General features: G+C 28.9%; 6 protein-coding genes across 6 annotated transcripts; 5 read left to right on the top strand and 1 right to left on the bottom strand.

Annotated features, from left to right (window-relative positions):
• Positions 1-562: 562 nt before the first annotated feature.
• On the bottom strand, positions 563-6,537 carry LOC128954746 (uncharacterized). The gene is made up of 2 exons (XM_054300341.1): positions 3,442-6,537; positions 563-2,754 (listed from the first exon to the last, which is right to left on the bottom strand). Exons 1-2 carry the CDS (start codon positions 6,500-6,502, stop codon positions 563-565), a joined length of 5,253 nt encoding a protein of 1,750 aa, XP_054156316.1. The 5' UTR covers positions 6,503-6,537.
• Positions 6,538-8,896: 2,359 nt separating this feature from the next.
• LOC128954744 (putative zinc finger protein 730) lies at positions 8,897-10,847 on the top strand. Its single transcript, XM_054300340.1, has one exon. The coding sequence runs from the start codon at positions 8,897-8,899 to the stop codon at positions 10,796-10,798; it is 1,902 nt and encodes a 633-aa protein (XP_054156315.1). The 3' UTR covers positions 10,799-10,847.
• An 890-nt stretch (positions 10,848-11,737) lies between these two features.
• Positions 11,738-13,189, top strand: LOC128954743 (zinc finger protein 260-like). Its single transcript, XM_054300339.1, has one exon. The coding sequence runs from the start codon at positions 11,738-11,740 to the stop codon at positions 13,187-13,189; it is 1,452 nt and encodes a 483-aa protein (XP_054156314.1).
• A 564-nt stretch (positions 13,190-13,753) lies between these two features.
• Positions 13,754-15,448, top strand: LOC128954799 (zinc finger protein 677-like). The gene has a single exon (XM_054300398.1). The coding sequence runs from the start codon at positions 13,801-13,803 to the stop codon at positions 15,412-15,414; it is 1,614 nt and encodes a 537-aa protein (XP_054156373.1). The 5' UTR covers positions 13,754-13,800; the 3' UTR covers positions 15,415-15,448.
• A 497-nt stretch (positions 15,449-15,945) lies between these two features.
• On the top strand, positions 15,946-18,035 carry LOC128954742 (zinc finger protein 91-like). Its single transcript, XM_054300338.1, has one exon. It carries the CDS (start codon positions 15,946-15,948, stop codon positions 18,022-18,024), a length of 2,079 nt encoding a protein of 692 aa, XP_054156313.1. The 3' UTR covers positions 18,025-18,035.
• A 333-nt stretch (positions 18,036-18,368) lies between these two features.
• LOC128954800 (zinc finger protein 510-like) lies at positions 18,369-19,960 on the top strand. The gene has a single exon (XM_054300399.1). The coding sequence runs from the start codon at positions 18,373-18,375 to the stop codon at positions 19,933-19,935; it is 1,563 nt and encodes a 520-aa protein (XP_054156374.1). The 5' UTR covers positions 18,369-18,372; the 3' UTR covers positions 19,936-19,960.
• Positions 19,961-20,577: the final 617 nt, after the last annotated feature.

Raw genomic sequence — 20,577 nt, 5'->3', positions numbered from 1 at the left:
TTCAAATATTTGTTTCAATATTCAAAACAAACACTTTGTTTGTAAACATTGATTTCACTGACTGTGGGGAACATTAGCTTATCTACAAATGTTTATTATAACAGTATATAAACTTTATATTATATAAAGTATTATAATTATAATTTTAAATTTAATATATTTATGGACTTTAAAGTACTGTAGTTACTGATGTTAGTTAAACTGAAATATTTTTTTTCAAAAAAAAATGTTATATAATATATAATTTTATTAATTAATTCTAAATTCAAATATTAATAATATGGCATTTATTTATAAAAAAAATATTGAAATAAAATAATTGGATAATAATTTTTTAACATAACGTAATTTTATTTATATATATTTTTGTGAATATTATCTCAATTAATTGTATTAAATTATAAAATTAAATTTTATTTTAAATATATGACTTGTACTAAAATAAATAAATAAATAAACAATGAACTGAAAGTTATTAATTTTGTCAATAAAATTGTTTGATTATATAATATAATTAATTATTGTGTTATAAAATATAAAAAACATATCAAAATTAATTATTTCATAACTTCATTTCGTGTACTCTTTTTCTATGTGTAATAATATTACCCCCATTAGCGCACCGGTAGTCACATCCGGGCCAAAGACACACATATGGTTTAACATTGTTGTGAACATTCAAATGGTTCTGAAGATTACCCAATGTTATAAATCGTTTGTCACATTGAGGCCAATCGCAGACAAATGGTTTTTCTCCCAAATGTTGTTTTTTATGAAAACTTAGACCATAGCCGATCCAATCACATCCGGGCCAATCACATCTGTGTTTAATACCTTTCCGATACATTATATTGTGGACTTTCCTCCGATGTCTGAATATCTCTTTATCACTGAAGAACTTTTCCAGACATCCCTTTACTGGACACTTAAGTGTCGGTTCGCTCTTATGTTCGGCCATATGTCTCGTCAAATTAGTTTTATGTCTGAACTTTCTTTGACAGCCATCGACAACACATTTATGTACAGTATTTGTATGAATAAGTGAATGTATTCGTAAACTACGCGATGTTTTGTATGCTTTAGTACATCCACTGTAGGAACAGACGAATGTCTTAACGTCCGAATGTTTGGAATTAAGATGTTCTTTCATATTAGATCCTTGCAGACATTGAAACTGACAATCAGTGTACTGACAATTCAACCACTTTGTTGTATCCCTTTCGTGATGTATCCTCTCATGGTATCGAAGAGCACTCTTCGTATTAAATTTCTTATCGCAGTCATCGTAACGACACTTATATTTTCCACTAATTTGATCGAAAATCATTTTCTTCTTTTGAATCTTTTCCGTGGATTTACATATCTTTTTGTTCGACAAAAATATTTTCTGACCGCGAGTTCGGTTTGAATGAACTCTTTGTTTATGTAATACTAATTCATAGTTTATTTTAAAAGTTTTAAGACATCCATCAATAGGACATTCAAACGGTCCGTCTTCTAAATCATGTTTATTATAGATTTTTGTGATAATTGAACCCTCTTTCTGGTCGTTAGTTGTCGTAATATCAGTTGATTTGTGAACAACACTAACATCTTTTTGCTTATCGATTACTTGATTAATGTTATCAACTTTTTGTATATTTTCTGAATCAGATTTATCCATCACTTGTTTCGGTTGGTTGTTATGTTCGGCCAAATGTTGTTTCATTTCATGATTCAGTCGAAACTTTCGACGACAGCCATCAAACTCGCAGCCAATTGTTTTTGAATGAACTTCTAGTTCATGTAATACAAGTTCATAGTTTTTTTTGAAAGTTTTAAGACATCCATTAACACGACATCTAAACAATCTATCAGTAGATCTGTCAACTGGTTGACTGACTGGTGGTCGACAAACAGGTATGAATTGATAACTCTCTTTCTGATCATTATTTGTCGTAATTTTAACAATTTTTATCGGTATTATTGATTTTTTAACAACATTTTCATTGTTTGTCTTTTCCATGGATTTACATATCTTTTTGTTCGACAAAAAAGTCTTCTGACTTGGAGTTAGGTTTGAATGAAATGCTTGATTATGTAATACAAGTTCATAGTTTCTCTTAAAAGTTTTAAGACATCCATCAATAGGACATTCAAACGGTCTGTCATCTAAATCATGATTATTAGAGATTTTATTGTTAATTGATTTATCAGTAGGTCTGCCATCACTTATGTTCGTCGCTTTCATTGGTATGAATTGATAACTTTCTTTCTGGTCATTATTTGTCGTTATTTTAACAATTTTTATCGGTATTAATGATTTTTTAACAACATTTTCATCGTTTGTCTGCCTTTGAATATCCCGGATATGACTGTTATCTTCATTTCCCTTAACCTTCAATTGACACACTTCTTGTCCGATTCTTTTATATATATTTGTCTCATCTGATCCTACTTTACCCATACTATCTGTAGATCTAACCGTTGAACTACTATTGCAAACATTAATTTCATTGATATTTCTGTCCACGACATGACTGTCCTCCTCTTCATACTCATTGTCTCTCAATTGGATCCTATTTTTAATCACTTCTTGCAATTGTTTGAACTCATGTTTGTCTTCTCCATCGATATGTTCTTCATATTTGTCAAACAATTTCAACAAAAATGTCTTCAATTTGTTGGCAAACAATAATTCATTGACAAGTCGTTTGTTTTCAATCCACAACTGATCCAAAATGTCATCAATTGTCACAACCATTGGTGACATTATTCAATGTATTCATACATACATACAATCACTCAATGATTATAAACATAATTAAAAAATTTAGTTCAATAACTATTTATAATTAAAGTCACAATAAATTGTTTGAATATATATTTTTGTTACATTTTTATTACAGTTATAATAATAATAATAATAAACAAAACAATAGTCACGTGTTTAGTGTATGTTTGTATACAATGAATATTGATTTTTTCCAATGCATTGCATAATACATACGGTATTATAGTATATGTACTAAAAAAATACAATACATATATAATAGCAATACATTTGTTATTTATTAATATGTTATGATGTCTTTAAACATGTTTGTCGGCTCCCGATTTGATTGCAGATTATGCCATCACTTAATTGTAATTGAGATTACATTAGATAATCAATAGATAATACAAAAATCTTAATAATATTGTAATAAATCATTGACTAATATTATTGTATACCAATATAAAAAGTATTTGAAAAACTAATTATAACCGTAATATAACTACTATTTATTAAATTTATTAAAAAATTATAATTAATTATAAATAAATCTAAATTAATTGGACAATGAAACACAATTTACATAACATGATAAAAATTAGTTTCTTAAATTTTTTATAATTTTTTTTATATAAATATTTTTAAATTTTTATTATTGTTACTTATTTTTTATTTATGTATTTTACGGTGATGTTGTAGACCAGTTGAATGAGCGCACCGGTAGTCACATCCGGGCCAAGTACAGGCATACGGCTTGATATTCTTATGTACATTCATATGACCCTCGAGATCGCCGGGATTGTTGAATGATTTGCCACACTTTGGCCAAATACAGGCGTACCGTTTGACGCCAGTGTGAACCGATTTGTGTTGAGTAATATTTTTACCGTAATAGTCACATCCAGGCCATGGACATCGATGCAAATATTGCTTTTTAATCCTATGGACAGTACTCTTATGCCATTTCAAGTGTGTTTTATTGAGAAACTTTAGCTCACATCCCGGTTCTGTACAATTGATTGTTGCCGTTTTGGTGTGTTCTTCCATATGATATCTGAATGCTACCATAGATTTGAACTTTTCTCTACAATCACCGTAACTGCAAACTAGTGCCTGTTTGTTGTGGGCCAATAGGTGTCGGTCCAGTGTTTGTTTCAATTTGAATGCCTTCTGACAGCCATCGATAGTACAGTGAAACGGTGTTTCCATTAAGTGAACCAACGATATATGTCTGTCAAGTCGCTCTTTGGTTAGACAATCAACAGAACAGCCGTCGTAATGGCATTTGAATGAACTGCTTTTCTTACGTTGTCGTTGTCCTTCGTGAACATCCCTCTGGTGTCTTCGGACATCCGATTTTTGTCTATACTTACGGTTACAGTTAGGATACCTGCATTTGAATGAGCCGTCGACAAACTCAATGGTTTTGTGCAAATGAAACAAACGATAGTGTCGTTTCAATTGGATAACTGTCGGTAAAACTTGATTACAAGCAGTGACCGGACAATGAAACAACCGATTGCTATGTAATGATTGATGACGGATCAGATCGATTCGATATTTGTAGGATTTATTACAGTTATCATAATGACACCGAAATAGTTTGTCTTCATTGTGAACATCTTTCATATGTCGACCAAATTCACTGAGATTTGCCGATACAAACTGACAATCATTTTGTTGACACTTATATTTGGATAAATTATTTCTTTTCATCTGATGTTTCTGTCTCTGGTGTTTAAATAATGAGTGTTTGTTCTTAAACTTTTTGTAACAGTTATTATAAAGACATCTTAGAGTAAAACCAAATGAATCGGTAATCTCTTCAAACAATTTATTATTATTAGTATTATCATTAATCTCATTGTCAGTTGTCAATGATTGTCTATTATTTGAAGACATTGATTGATCACAACTTTTATCTACTACTTCCCCATTAATTTGTGTTACATTTGTTTCTTTTAATTGTTTACCTCTTAAATGAATCAGTTGATGATTCTTAAGTTCTGAATATGTTTTGTACGCTTCGTCACAATTGCCAATACGACAGACAAATGGACGACAATCTCGATGGATATCAATCATATGTGTAACGAAATCGTCGATTACTATCGTTTCAAAATTGCAGTCATTATAATGACATTTATGGCTTCGTTGTCTTCTGTCAGTCACTTCGTGTATTGTTCTCCAATGAAACAGAACTGATTGACGACTAGTGTACTGTTTATAACAGTTACTGTACAGACATCGATACATAAGGTGACCAGAATTGTCGGTAATTTTATCAAACAATCGATTGTCACTTTGATCGTCACCATAATTATCAATCACTTCATTGATTGCTTGCAAAACAATGTCCTCTTTATTATCATTATCGTTGTCATCGACTTTTATTGTACAATCATTGTTGGACTGTTCGGGTAAACTAAAATGACATTTCGATTGATGTTCTCTAAGATCGACAATCTTTTTGAAAGCTGTCAAACAATCATCGATACGACAGATAAATGGTCGGTCGTCTTGATGGACATAACTCATGTGTTCAATAAAATCTCGACTAAATATTGTCTCAAAGTTACAGTTATCGTAATGACATCGATTTCTTCCTATTCCTGTAATGGCTCTTACAATATGATGTCCTTCTCTTTGGTGTCGTATTACGGATGGTATACTCGAAAATTTCTTCAAACAGTCGCGAAACAAACACCTAAAGACATGAGCACCAGAATAGTCAATGATTTTTTCGTATAACGGATCAGTTTTATTGTCTTTTTCTTCTTCTTCTTCTAATTGTTTATCATCACTAATATGAACCGTTTGATGACTTTTGAGATCTTTGATCTCTTTAAATGCTTTTTTACAATTATCCAGAAGACAAGCAAACGGTCGATCGTCTCTATGGATATACTGAATGTGTTTAACAAACTCGTCGACAACTTTGGTCTCATAGTCGCAGTTCTTGTAATGACATATATGTCTTCCTAATTTGCTTCGTCTAATTTGATGCTGATTTCGTTGATGTCTTCGCAATGTTTTCATATTATTAAATTTTTTGTCACAATTGCGGACTAAACACTTGAAGAAATTGGCGCCACATTTGTCGACAACTTTTGCAAACATAGATTTGGTTTTAATCTTCTTAGCGTTAGTTTCTGTTTTTTGACTAATTTTTCCATCATTTTGTTGGTCACAATCGCCGATCATTTCATTAGTTGATTGAATTGGTGTCGTTTGTTGTTCTTCTTCGATATCACTGTAATCAACATTTGTCTTATTGACAACCATTTCTTGTACGTCTTGTTCATCTTCATCATCATCTTCACTATGATTATTATCATAATCTTGTGTACCATCGATGACCACTTCGTTTACAAGTATGTCCAGTGGTTCGCATATAACTGTCTCTTCCGGTAAATAACTGATATCTTGTATATCTATCACACCATTGCCACTATTGATGACAACTTTTGAAGCTCTCGATTGACACTTAATGTCGTCATCTATGGCCAAGTCTTTGTAAACACTATTTTGTTGATAAATCAAATTCAATTGATGTCTTAAATGATTGAACTTGTCTTCAGTATTCAATTGTGTTTCAAACTTCTTATAAATCAAATTCAATTCATTTCTTAATTGATTAAAAATTTTCAGACATTTATTGGCAAACAATAACTCTTTGAGAAGTCGTCTGTTTTCACTCCAGAGCTGATCCAAAATGTCATCAACTGTTACATCCATTGATGTCATGATTCAATGTATTCATACAATCAATCAATGATTGTAAACATAAATCACATTCAATTCAATACTAAAACAAATTAAAGACACAATTATTGTTTAGACATTTAATTCACAAACAGTTTATAAACAAAACAAATAATAATCACGTGTTTAGTGTTTTGATCTACAGTTTTGAATGAAATACTGCAATGAATTGCTTAATACATGATATTTAATAGCATTGTTTAAATCAATTTTATCACAAATACATGTATATGTATTGCTATAATATTTTACTATTAAAATTATATTGAAAAAAACTTATTTTTTAATTTATAATTTTCAGTTACACACATACACACACAGAGAGAGAGAGAGAGAGAGAGAGAGAGAGAGAGAGAGAGAGAGAGATGAAAGAAAAAATTCATATTAACTTTATTTATTTATTAATATATTAATATATTTTTTGGTACAAATTATTATTATATATTTTTATTTATTATAAAATTATCAAAACTAATAATAATAGTAATAAAATGTAAAAAAATATCCATAAATATACATAAAATTAAATCAATAGTTAATTTATCATCAATTTAGTTTAAAAACATTATTTAAAAATTATGTTTATAATTACAATAATATATTTGCTTAATAATTTTCATATTTAAAAAAATATATGATTTTAAATAGGTTAACAGTTAACAGTTAACTCATAAGATAATTAGTTTTTAACCCTTTTTACATTGATTTAATGGTATACAACTACCGTTGATTTCAGTAAATACTTGTTTATCGGGACAGTATTGATAACAACCGGGATTACACCACAATGATGGACATGGAGTTGGATCGGGATTAGCACATGTAGGCGGACAAGGATCTTGACATTGGCATCGGGTTCCCGGTTTATCACACTTTATAGTTTTACAATCTGATTATTTTAAATTATAAAAAATTATATATTTGTTATTTTTTTAATTAAATAAAAATAAAACATTATTTTTTATATAAAAAAATTTATATTACCTTTTATTACAGTTTGATAAGCAATACCAGTGAAATAAATAACAATTAATGAAACAATTATTATTGATTTCATGTTGAGTAAAAAATAAATAATTTCAATGATTCAACAATTTGATATTTATATTAATAAACAAATTATTGCAATTTTATAAAATTATTAAAATATTTAATAATATTTTCTACAACGACAAATAAAACAGCAAAAAAATAGCAACTGATATACTGTTAAAATAAACGACAAACTATAATGTTTTTATAGAAAAAATTACTAATTTATTCAATTATTAACTTTATATTTTATAAAAATAATATATTGCAAAATACACAATAGGTTTTAATTAATTAATTTAATAAGTTATTATTATTTTGTTTATTTGTGTTAATAAACACATTAATATTTAATTGCATGACAAAGTATATACCTGTATATCAATAAATTGAAAAATAAAAATATGTTTTTTGTGTTATTATTAATTATAGCAATATTTGTTTTTAGCATATTTTAAATAATTTATTAAAATTTTGCAATTATTTTTTTTACAAAATTATTTTTTTCATTAAGTAAACAATAAACATTTATTACAATCAATATTTATTGTGTTTATACTGTTTAACATATAGCTAAAAAATTATATAATACTATTAATTATTTGTTCAGCATTAATGTATTTTTTTGTAAAATTTTATATATATAAGTATTATATATTTTAAAAAATAATTAAATTAATATCATTAAAAAGTTAACCAATTATAAACATCATAACTATATAATAATTAAAAATTAATTTATAAAAAACATTGAAATTTTATTAACAAAATAAATTATCAAATATACTGTTATATAATATAATTATTTTTATTAAAGTTTTAGTTTTTACAAATCATTAGAGAGATATTGATTTCAATTGTTTTTATGGGGCTAATCGATAGCTGATTGTTAATACAATTTACTATTTCATATACATAAAAAATGTTAAATATTATGGACATTTGATTTTATAATATATAAAAATTTTATTTACAATACTTTCAAACAATTTAGTATAAAATTAAGTATTTTTATATTGAATTACAATTACATAATGCATTGAGAGGAAAAAATACATAAAGTTATTGTTATATAAATTTAATGAAATTATTTATATACAATAAATTAATGTAATTTTTTTCTCAATATATTGACTGTCCCTCACTGTCTCTATGTTTACATTAGTATGTATTCAATGATATTGAATAACAAAACATAACATTTGATAGAAAATAAATAATAGTATTATTTTGTAATAAATAAGTTTAAAAAAAAAATAATTTTCTAAATTAATTAATTAAATCATTTAAAAAATAACTGTCTATTGATTGTCAGTTTCACAATAATTGATAGTAATAACAACAATGTCATCAATGGTTGTAACCGTTGATGACATTGTGGATCAATTGTGGAGTGAAAACAAACGACTTCTCAAAGAGTTATTGTTTGCCAACAAATGTCTGAATATTTTGGATGAATTGAAATCAGAATTGAATTTGATTTACAAGAAGTTTGAGACACAACTGAACACTGAAGACAAGTTCAACCAATTGAGACATCAATTGAATAATATTTGCGATCAAAGACGAGATAAAGGATTGCATTTAAATGATGTCAACTTAGATGAAATACAAGACAAAACCAATACATATATAAATATAGAGAACAATCAACTGATGGATAATGGGATCCAATTGATTGATAATATTAAACTTGAAGAAAATGAAAATGTAATTCAAATAAATCAATTAAATAATACTGAAGTTATAGCAAATGAGACCAAAGATGACCACATATTAGGAGAACAATTGAATGAAAGAGAAGATATTTTGAGACTTCAATCAAACAATAAGACAAACAGTATTTTATTAATTTATAATAAAAAGGATAATACTATTGAATACAAGTGTCTGGACTGTGACAACAAATTTCTGACACGAAATAGTTTAAAGGATCACATGTTAAACAGTCATAAAAAACGATTGATATTTCGAGAAAATTGTATTAATCAACAAAAGGCTGATTTGCAGACAAAGAATAACACAAACAATGATTTAATGGCAAAGAAATGTAAAAATAAAAAACTAATAAAAATTGAAGACAAAATCATTATTAATAATAATAATAATCAAAAAGTGAAGGAAATTCAACCAATTAATAGAGTTTGCAAAAAAATTGTGTCCAAACATACAGACAATTTGATCCGTAAAGATAGAAATGATGAAGAAGTAAGAAATGAAGATAATTTGAATAATCATAAGACAAATGACGACAATTTATTATTATTACCGATAATAAGTAATACAAAGGATCCGATTGTTGTATATAAGTGTAGCAACTGTTCAATGGTTTTTAAAGGACCTAAACTTTACCAAAAAGTCCTATTATTACAACATATTAATCACAAAAAGATATGCAAACAAAGAGTAATACGGTCTAAACCGGGCGGATATAAGTGTCTGAATAGCGATTGTCAGCAAACATTGCGAACACTACGGCAGTATCGTAAACACCAGTCCACTTGTTTGATCAACTGTTCTCAATGCGCTAAGAAGTACAGATGCCAGAGATCTTATGTGAATCACCAAATGAAAGATCACGGATTGGGTGGCGAATTGCCGTACAAATGTGATTACATCGGCTGTAACTATCAGACGGCGTCATTGGGTTTGATTAGAAATCATGAATCGATAACTCATTCGACTGACAGACCGTTTGTCTGCAATATCGACGGTTGCCTGAAGTCATTCAAAACGACAAGTAATCTACAGTCGCATCAGGCGATTCATTCGGAAAAGAAATATGTCTGTAATGTCGACGGATGTCACAAACGATTCACACGTAAGAAAGAATATGGCCGTCATTTGGCCGAACACATGTCAGAGCCGACACTCAAGTGTCCCGATAATAATTGTCGGCAACTGTTTTATACGGATAGAGAGATTTACATACATCGTAGAGATTATCATAAACGTAAAGTTAAATCTAATAATAGAAAAATATACAAACAGTGCGATTGGCCCGACTGTGACTATTATGGACTAAGTCTGAAACGACATCAGATTATACATACGGGTGAGAAAAACTATAGGTGTGATTGGCCTGAATGTGGTAAACGGTTTGCCTGCAAACAAAAACTCATTGAACACATGAATATTCATAACAATGTTAAACCATTTGCTTGTCGTTGGCCGGGATGTGAGTACCGGTGCGCTCATCATTCAAATATTAACAAACATATGAAACAAGTTCACCAAAAACAATGATTTTATACTTAACTATAAATTATATGGACATTATTATACTTAGCATTAATTTTTGAATGTATATTGATTTATGTTAAATATAAAAATAATAAGTGTAATTATAAATTATTGTATAAATAATTATTTCAATAAATTGTTGAAAAAGTAATTTTAATATATGTTTTATTCAGAGTTAAGTAAGGGGGGTAGGGGGGTAAGGCCAAAATACTCCCCCCCTAAGATCGAGAAATTGGGATTTTACCCCCCAGACTTTTTGACCAAATTAGAAAAATTGTCGCTTAAAAACCATGAGAAATGACCCCCTTAAAATTTAAGTTTTTTTTATATTTTTGGAAATTTTACCTATTTTCCTAGGAACTTATACGGGAACTTATGGGAATTTTATGAAATTTACATGGGAATATTCGGGAACCCCTTGATTTTTGATGATTTTTGAAAAAATTGCCGTTTAAAAATGCAATAAAAATCTTACCCCACCCAATACCCCCCAAGATTTTTCGAGAATTTTGTAAATTTCACCCCGGTCTACCCCCCCCCTAAAATCCAAAACCTTTCTTAACCGTGGTTTTATTATATGATTTATTCTTATTAATTAACTAATTAAAATGTTTATTTTATCAAAACTATTAAATTAGCATTTATTTTGTCTATAGTTTATTAAAATGAAATAATTTGAATTAATAATTATTTAAAATTAATATTTTTAATTATATTTATACAATAATTGTTACGATAAATATATTTTGAATTATTAATATTATAATATTTTCAATGCATTGACAGTCCCTTACAGCTAATGTTTACAAACAAAACATATGATTGAAGTGTTTGTTATGAATATTGAAACAAATATTTGAATTGATTTTTAGTATTCAATTGAATGTGAATTATGTTTACAATCATTGAGTGATTGTATGAATACATTGAATGATAACAACAATGGTTGTGACAATTGATGACATTTTGGATCAATTGTGGAGTGAAAACACACGACTTCTCAAAGAGTTAGTGTTTGCAAACAAATGTCTGAATATTTTGGATGAATTGAAATCAGAATTGAATTTAATTTACAAGAAGTTTGAGACACAACTGAACACTGAAGACAAGTTCAACCAATTAAGACATCAATTGAATTATATTTGTAGTCAAAGACACGATAAAGACTTTGCAGAAATTAATCGGAAAACATGTTATATAAGCGATACAAATGAAGCAAAAAATTATATAAATGATACACAAGTTGTGGTTAAGTCTGATTTAGAAGATATACAAGAAGTTGTGGACAATAATCAAGGCATTGATAACCACAAAGATGTTACTGTTGTCCACACATCAACTGATACACTGATCACTGATAGTAGTAGTAGTAGTAGTAGTGACCAACAAAGTGTTAAACTCTTACCTCCGATGAAACCGCAGCCATCAGTTAGTCGCGATGACCTCACAATTGATGATAAGTGTATAAACAATAAAGTGATTACAAGTAATGATTGCTTTGACTCGACAACCAATTCATATATTTGTCGACTAAATAATTGTAACAAATCTTACAAAAATTTAAAGATATTTTTGTCGCACCAAAAGAAATGTAAACCCATGAAAAAGATTCGTAACAAGAAAATGATTTTTGATAAAAATAGTGGAAAATATAAGTGTCGTTACGATGGCTGCGATAAGAAATATTGTGGAAAAGGTAGTCTACGGTCACACGAGAGGATACATCACGAAAGGGATACAACAAAGTGGTTGAATTGTCAGTACACTGACTGTCAATTTCAATGTCTTAGCGATCACCAAATGAAAGTACATCTCAATGGCAAACATTCGGACGTTAAGACATTTGTCTGTTCCAACAGTGGATGTTCTAAAGCATTCAAAACATCGGATAATTTACAAAAACATTCACTTATTCATCAAAATATTGTAATCAGATGTGATGTCGATGGCTGTCAACGAAAGTTCAGACATAAATATGGTTTAATGAGACATATGGTCGAACACAGCAGTGAACCGATACTCGTATGTCCGGTAAAGGGATGTATAGAAAAGTTTTTTACCGATAAAGAGCGGAAAAGGCATCTAAAGTTGATTCATAATAAATTTATGATTAGGCCATTGAAACGGTGCGATTGGCCCGGCTGTGAATATTTCGGTAGACGATTGGCCAAACATATGGAAGTTCATACGGGAGAGAAACGGTATCCGTGTGTTTGGCCACAATGTGACAAACGTTTCAGGGATTTGCGTAAACTTAACGATCATATGAATATACATAACAATGTTAAACCGTATGCGTGTCGTTGGCCCGGTTGTGACTACCGGTGCGCTAACAATAGAAATATTTTGATACATATGAGACAAGTGCACAAAACAAAAGCATCGGTACAATGATTATCATGGATTTAAACTACCGGTAAGTTATTTAAATTAATAATTTTAAAAATGCAAAATTTAATAAATTATTTGAATTAAAAAAAATTTGCAATTAAATATTTTACTATAGCTTACAAATAAATTTGACAATATATTATAATTTCACCTAGAATATATATAAATATATACAATATTGTACACATATGTATTATAATATTATTTACATTAATGCTATAATTATTGTATATCTTTCTATAAATTTTTTGTTATTGTTGTTTTTCTTATATAGTTTTTAATATATTTTTTTAAAAGTCATGTAAAAATAGTAACTAATTATTAAATTTTAATAACATTTTTTTTGACCAAATAATATTAATATTGTAAAATAATTATATTTAAAAAAAACAATAAATTTTGTATCTATGAGGTGATGACATTTTTGCCGCCAAATTGTAAATTTAAAATACATTACATTATAAATGACATAACATTCCCCACAATTGAACTCTCAATGTTTACATACAAACAAACATAACATTTGATTGATTGAAGTGTTAGTTAAATAACAAACAAATTATTAGTCAATTGAATAGCAATTGTATTACAAATTAAAACAATTTATTGAATGAATGATGACATCAATGGTTGTGACAATTGATGACATTTTGGATCAATTGTGGAGTGAAAACAAACGACTTCTCAAAGAGTTATTGTTTTCCAATAAATGTCTGAATATTTTGAATGAATTGAAAACTGAATTGAATTTGATTTACAAGAAGTTTGAGACACAACTTATCACTGAAGACACGTTCAATCACTTGAGACATCAATTGAATTATATTTGCGATCAAAGAAGAGATAAAGGATTGCATTTAAATGATGTCAACTTAGATGAAGATAATGAACAAAGATGTAAATCAAAGACAACAATGAATGACATAATTATTGATGATATAAGTGATACACAAGATTTTGACATTGATTTATATGAAGGGATGGTTGAAAATGAAAGACAAGACAAATCCACTTTTAGTAATATTGAGAACAAACAAGTGATGAATAATAAAATCAAATTCAATGATAATATAATACATGAAGAAAATGAAAATGTAGTTCAAATAAATCAATCAAATAATATAGAAATTATAGAAAATAAGACCAAAGATAACCACATATTAGATAAACAATTGAATGAAAGAAAAGAAAACAGAAATAAAGATCTTTTAAAACATAAGTCAAACAAACAATTAGTAATACGATTGAAGAAAAACAAATGTAAACTGAAAGGCCTAACAGATAGTGAAGAGAAAAACAATAAAATACTAATAAAAACAAAGAAAAATCAACCGAAAAGTGGAAAAAGAAAATCAATTAATGACAAAAACAATGACCAGTTAGACAAACAAAGGGTAATTCAGTCTAAACCCGGAGGATATAAGTGTCTGAATAGTGATTGTCAGATGACATTCAAAACGCTTCAGGAGTATCGTAAACATCAGACAACTTGTATAATCAACTGTTCTGAATGCGACAAAAAGTACAAATGCCAGAAATCATATGTATTTCACCAAATGAAAGAACACGGATCGTCAACCATTGAATTGCCGTACAAATGTGATTACAATGATTGTAACTATGAGACGGGGACATCATCTATGCTTCGGCAACATAGGATTAAACACTCGACTGACAGGCCATTTGTCTGTAATATCGACGGCTGCGGTAAGTCATTCAAAACGATGGTCAACTGTGATATTCATCGTGAGATACATTCGGAAAAGAAATATGTCTGCACAGCTGACGGCTGTCACAGACGATTCAAACAAAAGTCACAATACGGCCGTCATTTGGCTGAACACCGATCGAAACCGACACTCAAGTGTCCCGAAAAGGATTGTCGAAAACGGTTTTACACGGATAGAGATATTTACAGACATCGTATCGATGATCATAAACATAAATTTTGCCACAAAAAACTATACAAACGGTGCGATTGGCCCGGATGTGACTATTATGGAACTTATCTGAATCGACATAAGCTAATCCATACGGGAGAGAAAAACTATAGGTGTGATTGGCCTGAATGTGGCAAACGGTTTGGCGGTAGTAAACAAAAACTTATTGAACACATGAATATTCACAATAATATTAAACCGTTTGCCTGTCGTTGGCCGGGATGTGAATACAGGTGCGCTAATCATTCAAACGTTAGCAAACATATTAAACAAGTTCACCAAAAATAATGATTAATAAATTAAATATACTCTATAAGACTCAACACTGAATAATATCATAGATGTTATAAAACTTATTACTAGAGATATTAAAATATATTTCTAAAAATGTTTAATAAAATATGTGCTCAAAATATGTTTAATTTTTTTAAAAATTCAATTATAATTGAACCAAATTTGTAAATATTTTAGTAGTATATTAATATGTAATTCGTTACAAAACTTTTTTTCAAATATATACTAATTTAATAATTTTGTATAAAAAATCAATGTTTTATAAATTTTAAAATTATATATTTTTTTGTAAAAATGTACAATTTTTTTTATTGAAAAATATAGTAATGGTATGGAAATAAATGTGAAATTTATTAATTTATGTGAAAATGTTAAATAATTTATTATTTTCAATGCATTGACAGTCCCTCGCAGTCAATGTTTACAAACAAACAAAATATTGAGACAAATATTTGAATTAAGTTTTAATATTAAATTGATTGTCAATTAAGTATACAATCATTGATTGATTGAATGATGACATCAATGGTTGTGACAGTCGATGATATTGTGGATCAATTGTGGAGTGAAAACAAACGGCTTATGAATGAGTTATTGTTTGCCAATAAATGTCTCAAAATTTTGGATGAATTAAAAACTGAATTGAATTTGATTTACAATAAGTTTTGGACACAACTCATCACTGAAGACACGTTCAATCATTTGAGACATCAATTGAATTATATTTGCGATCAAAGAAGAGATAAAGGATTGCATTTAAATGATGTCAACTTAGATGAAAATAATGAACAAAGATGTAAATCAAAGACAACAATGAATGACATAAGTAGTGATGATATGAATGAAACACAAGATTTTGACATTGATTTGGAAGAAGACATCGATGAAGAAAATAGACAAAACAAAACAAATCAAGTGATGGATAATAGGATCCAATTGAATGATAATATCAGACGTGAAGAAAATATAGTTGAAATAAATAAATCAAATAATACAGAAATTATAGCAAATGAGGCCAAAAATAATAACACATTAAGTAAAGACAAAGATATTTTGAAACATCAGTCAAACAATAAGACAATTAATCTTTCAATGCTTTGTAATAAAAAGGATAATATTATTGAATACAAGTGTCTGGACTGTGACAACAAATTTTTGACACGAAATGCTTTAACTGATCACATGTTTAACAGTCATAAGAAACGATTGGTATTTCAAGATAATTGTATTAATCAACAAAACATTGATTTGCAAACAAAGAATAATACAAACAATGATTTGATGGCCAAAAATGTTACAAAAAGTGGCCATAAAATCATTAGTAATCAAGTGAAGAAAAGGCAATCAAATAAAAAGATTTCTAAAGAAATTGTGTCTAAAGTTAACAATAGTTTGATCCGTAAAGATAGCAATGTTGAAGAAATAAGAAATAAAGTTAATTTGAATAACCATAAGACAAATGACAAGACAGTCAACAATTCAATATTACTAATAAATAATATAATGGATCCGAATCTGATATATAAGTGTTTCTACTGTCAGAAGAAGTTTATATCATCTAATCTTCTGATTGATCACATGTTTTCTGATCACAAAAATATAATGTTATTAGAGGTTAATCCCAGTACTAGTGGTCAACAAATATCTTCATCGCAGACAAAATCGCAGACAATTATTGGTGACAAAAATAACAGTAAGATTAATAAAAATGAAGAATCAGTGACAACCAATCAACAGTCATCGACATACAGACGGCCTGTCAGTTACCTCCAGTCTAAACCTGGAGGATATAAGTGTCTGAATAGCGAGTGTCAGCAGAAATTCAAATCGATTCGGGAGTATTGTAAACATCAGTCGACATATGTGGTCACATGCCCTCAATGCGGCAAAAAGTACAGAAGCCAGAGATCATATGTCAATCACCAAAAGAAAGAACACGGAGTTGGCGGCGAATTGCCGTACAAATGCGATTACATCGGTTGCAACTATAGGACGGCGGAATTGTATGCGATTCGAAATCACCGATCGGTTACTCACTCGAATAAGAGGCCGTTTGTCTGTAATTTCGACGGTTGCGGTAAATTGTTTAAAACGACAAGTGGTCTATACTCGCATCGGGCGACACATTCGGAAAAGAAATATATCTGCAATGCCGACGGCTGTCACAAACGATTCAAAAGTAAGAAACAATATGGCCGTCATTTGGCCGGACACATGTCAGAGCCGACACTCAAGTGTCCCGATAAGGATTGTCGGCAACTGTTTTATACGGATAGAGAGATTTACAGACATCGTATCGATGATCATAAACGTAAATATAGGCAAAATCGCAAAAGATTATACAAACGGTGCGATTGGCCGGGTTGTGACTATTATGGATTAGGATTGAAAATACACAAGACTAGACATACGGGTGAGAAAAACTTTGCGTGTGATTGGCCTGAATGTGGTAAACGTTTTGTCGGCAAATTTAAACTCATTGAACACATGAATATTCATAACAATGTTAAACCGTTTGCTTGTCGTTGGCCGGGATGTGAGTACCGGTGCGCTAATCATTCAAATATAAGCAAACATATAAAACAAGTGCACAAAAAACAATGATTATTAACCTATATAATATTATAATATATACGTTATTAAAGATTTTGATTTTTTTTTTTTTTTTTTTTTAACTTGTTATTTTGTAAAATACTTATTTCAATAAATTTTTCAAAAAATAAATATTACATTACTTTTTAATAATAATTATTATAATGCCATTCAGTAAATTAATAAATAATATGTTAAATAATTTATTATTTTCAATATATTGACAGTCCCTCGAAGTCAATGTTTACAAACAAACACAAAATATTTGATTATTAAATATTGAGACAAATATTTGAATTAAGTTTTAAAGTATTAAATTGATTGTCAATTAAGTATACAATCATTGAATGAATGTATTGAATGATGACATCAATGGTTGTGACAATTGATGACATTTTGGATCAATTGTGGAGTGAAAACAAACGACTCCTCAATGAGTTATTGTTTGCCAACAAATGTCTGAATATTTTGGATGAATTGAAAACTGAATTGAATTTGATTTACAATAAGTTTGAGACACAACTCACCACTGAAGACAAGTTCAACCAATTGAGACATCAATTGAATAATATTTGCGATCAAAGACGAGATAAAGGATTGCATTTAAATGATGTCAACTTTGATGAAATACAAGACAAAACCAATAGATATATAGAGAACAATCAAGTGATAGATAATGGGATCCAATTGATTGATAATATCAGACTTGAAGAAAATGAAAATGTAATTCAAATAAATCAATTAAATAATACAAAAATTATTAGTTATAGAGACAACAAAATTAATGATAATTTGAAACTTAAGACAAATTACAATAAAGTTATTGACAGTAGTTGTGGTCAACAAAGATCCTTATATTTGAAACCACAAACAATTAGTAGTGAAAAATACAATGAAATAATAAAAACAACGACAAAGAAAAGTCAACCGAAAAAACGTAAAAAGAAGACCAAATCAAATGATGACAACAAACAAGAATTAATGACAACTAATCCATATTTGTCTACTAATAGTGATTGTCACGACTCATCACGAGATAAATCGCAGACATCATTAGATCGGAAAAAGTTAGGCAAACAAAGAGCCAATTGGTCTAAAACGGGTGGATATAAGTGTCTGAATAGTGATTGTCAGATGACATTCAAAACGATTTGTGAATATCGTAAACACCATTCGATATGTGCGGTCAACTGTCCTCAATGCGGCCGAAAGTATAGAAGTCAAATAGCATATATCAATCACCAAATGAGAGAACACGGATTGGGCGGCGAATTCCCTTACAAATGTGATTATATCGGTTGCAACTATCAGACAGCGGAAATGTATGCATTTCGTAAACACCAATCGATTACTCATTCGACGGACAGGACGTTTGTTTGTGATATCGATGGCTGCAATAGGTCTTTCAAAACGTCCGTTGGTTTAAACTATCACCGAGACTGGCACTTGGATAAGAAATATGTCTGCAATGTCGACGGCTRTCACAAACAATTCAAACAAAAGCACAAACATACCCGTCATTTGGCCGAACACATGTCAGAGCCGACACTCCAGTGTCCCGAAAAGGATTGTCGGAAACTGTTTTATGCGGATAAAGAAATTTACAGACATCGTGTCGACGATCATAAACGGAAATTTAGACCAAATCGCAAAAGATTATACCATCGGTGCGATTGGCCGGGTTGTGACTATTATGGAACTGATCTGAATCCACATAAGTTAGTCCATACGGGAGAGAAAAACTTTAGGTGTGATTGGCCTGAATGTGGCAAACGGTTTGGCGATAAACATAAACTTAAGCTCCATTTGAATATTCATAATAATGTTAAACCATTTGCCTGTCGTTGGCCGGGATGTGAGTACCGGTGCGCTCATCATTCAAATATTTACAAACATATGAAACAAGTTCACCAAAAACAATGATTTCACTGAACTGTATAATATTATTGCCTAATTTTAATTTAATTTATTTTTTTTGTTTTGAATATATTAATAGAAATTGAAATAAATTGAAAACAAATATTAATGAAAAAATGTTTTTATGAATTTGCATAATGTAGTTGATTTATGAAACTAATTATTTAATATTATTGAATAATATAATACTGTAAAAATTAATGTAATTATTATAAATTAATTTTTAAATATATATATATGTAAGGTAGCCATAAGTTTGAGAAATTTAAAACTATATAATTGAACTTATTTTGACTTAAAATACATTAAAAATATAGTTGCCATACATTTCGGTAGTTACCGAACACTCAGAAAACATTGTCATCAATGTATGTTAGGCTTCATATCATAGATTTATGTTGTATAATAAAAATTTAATATTTGTTATATTAAAAATTGACAAACAAATAATATCTAATTAAATAACGACACAAATAATAAATAAAATATACATACAAAGGACATGCGCTTTAATAATTTTAATGTTAATATAATGTTATTTTAATATTTGACAAAAGTATTTTTATAAATAAATAAATGTTATTTAAAACAAGGTATAGTTTGTCAATTAATAAATTGACAAAATTATAATTAAAAATAACTTATTAA

This window comes from Oppia nitens, unplaced genomic scaffold (assembly GCF_028296485.1).
Source record: "Oppia nitens isolate AA-2021 unplaced genomic scaffold, nextdenovo-longstitch-racon4-pilon3 scaffold29_pilon_pilon_pilon, whole genome shotgun sequence".
NCBI classification, from domain to species: Eukaryota; Metazoa; Arthropoda; class Arachnida; order Sarcoptiformes; family Oppiidae; genus Oppia; species Oppia nitens.
This window is presented reverse-complemented; position numbering and strand designations above follow the sequence as displayed.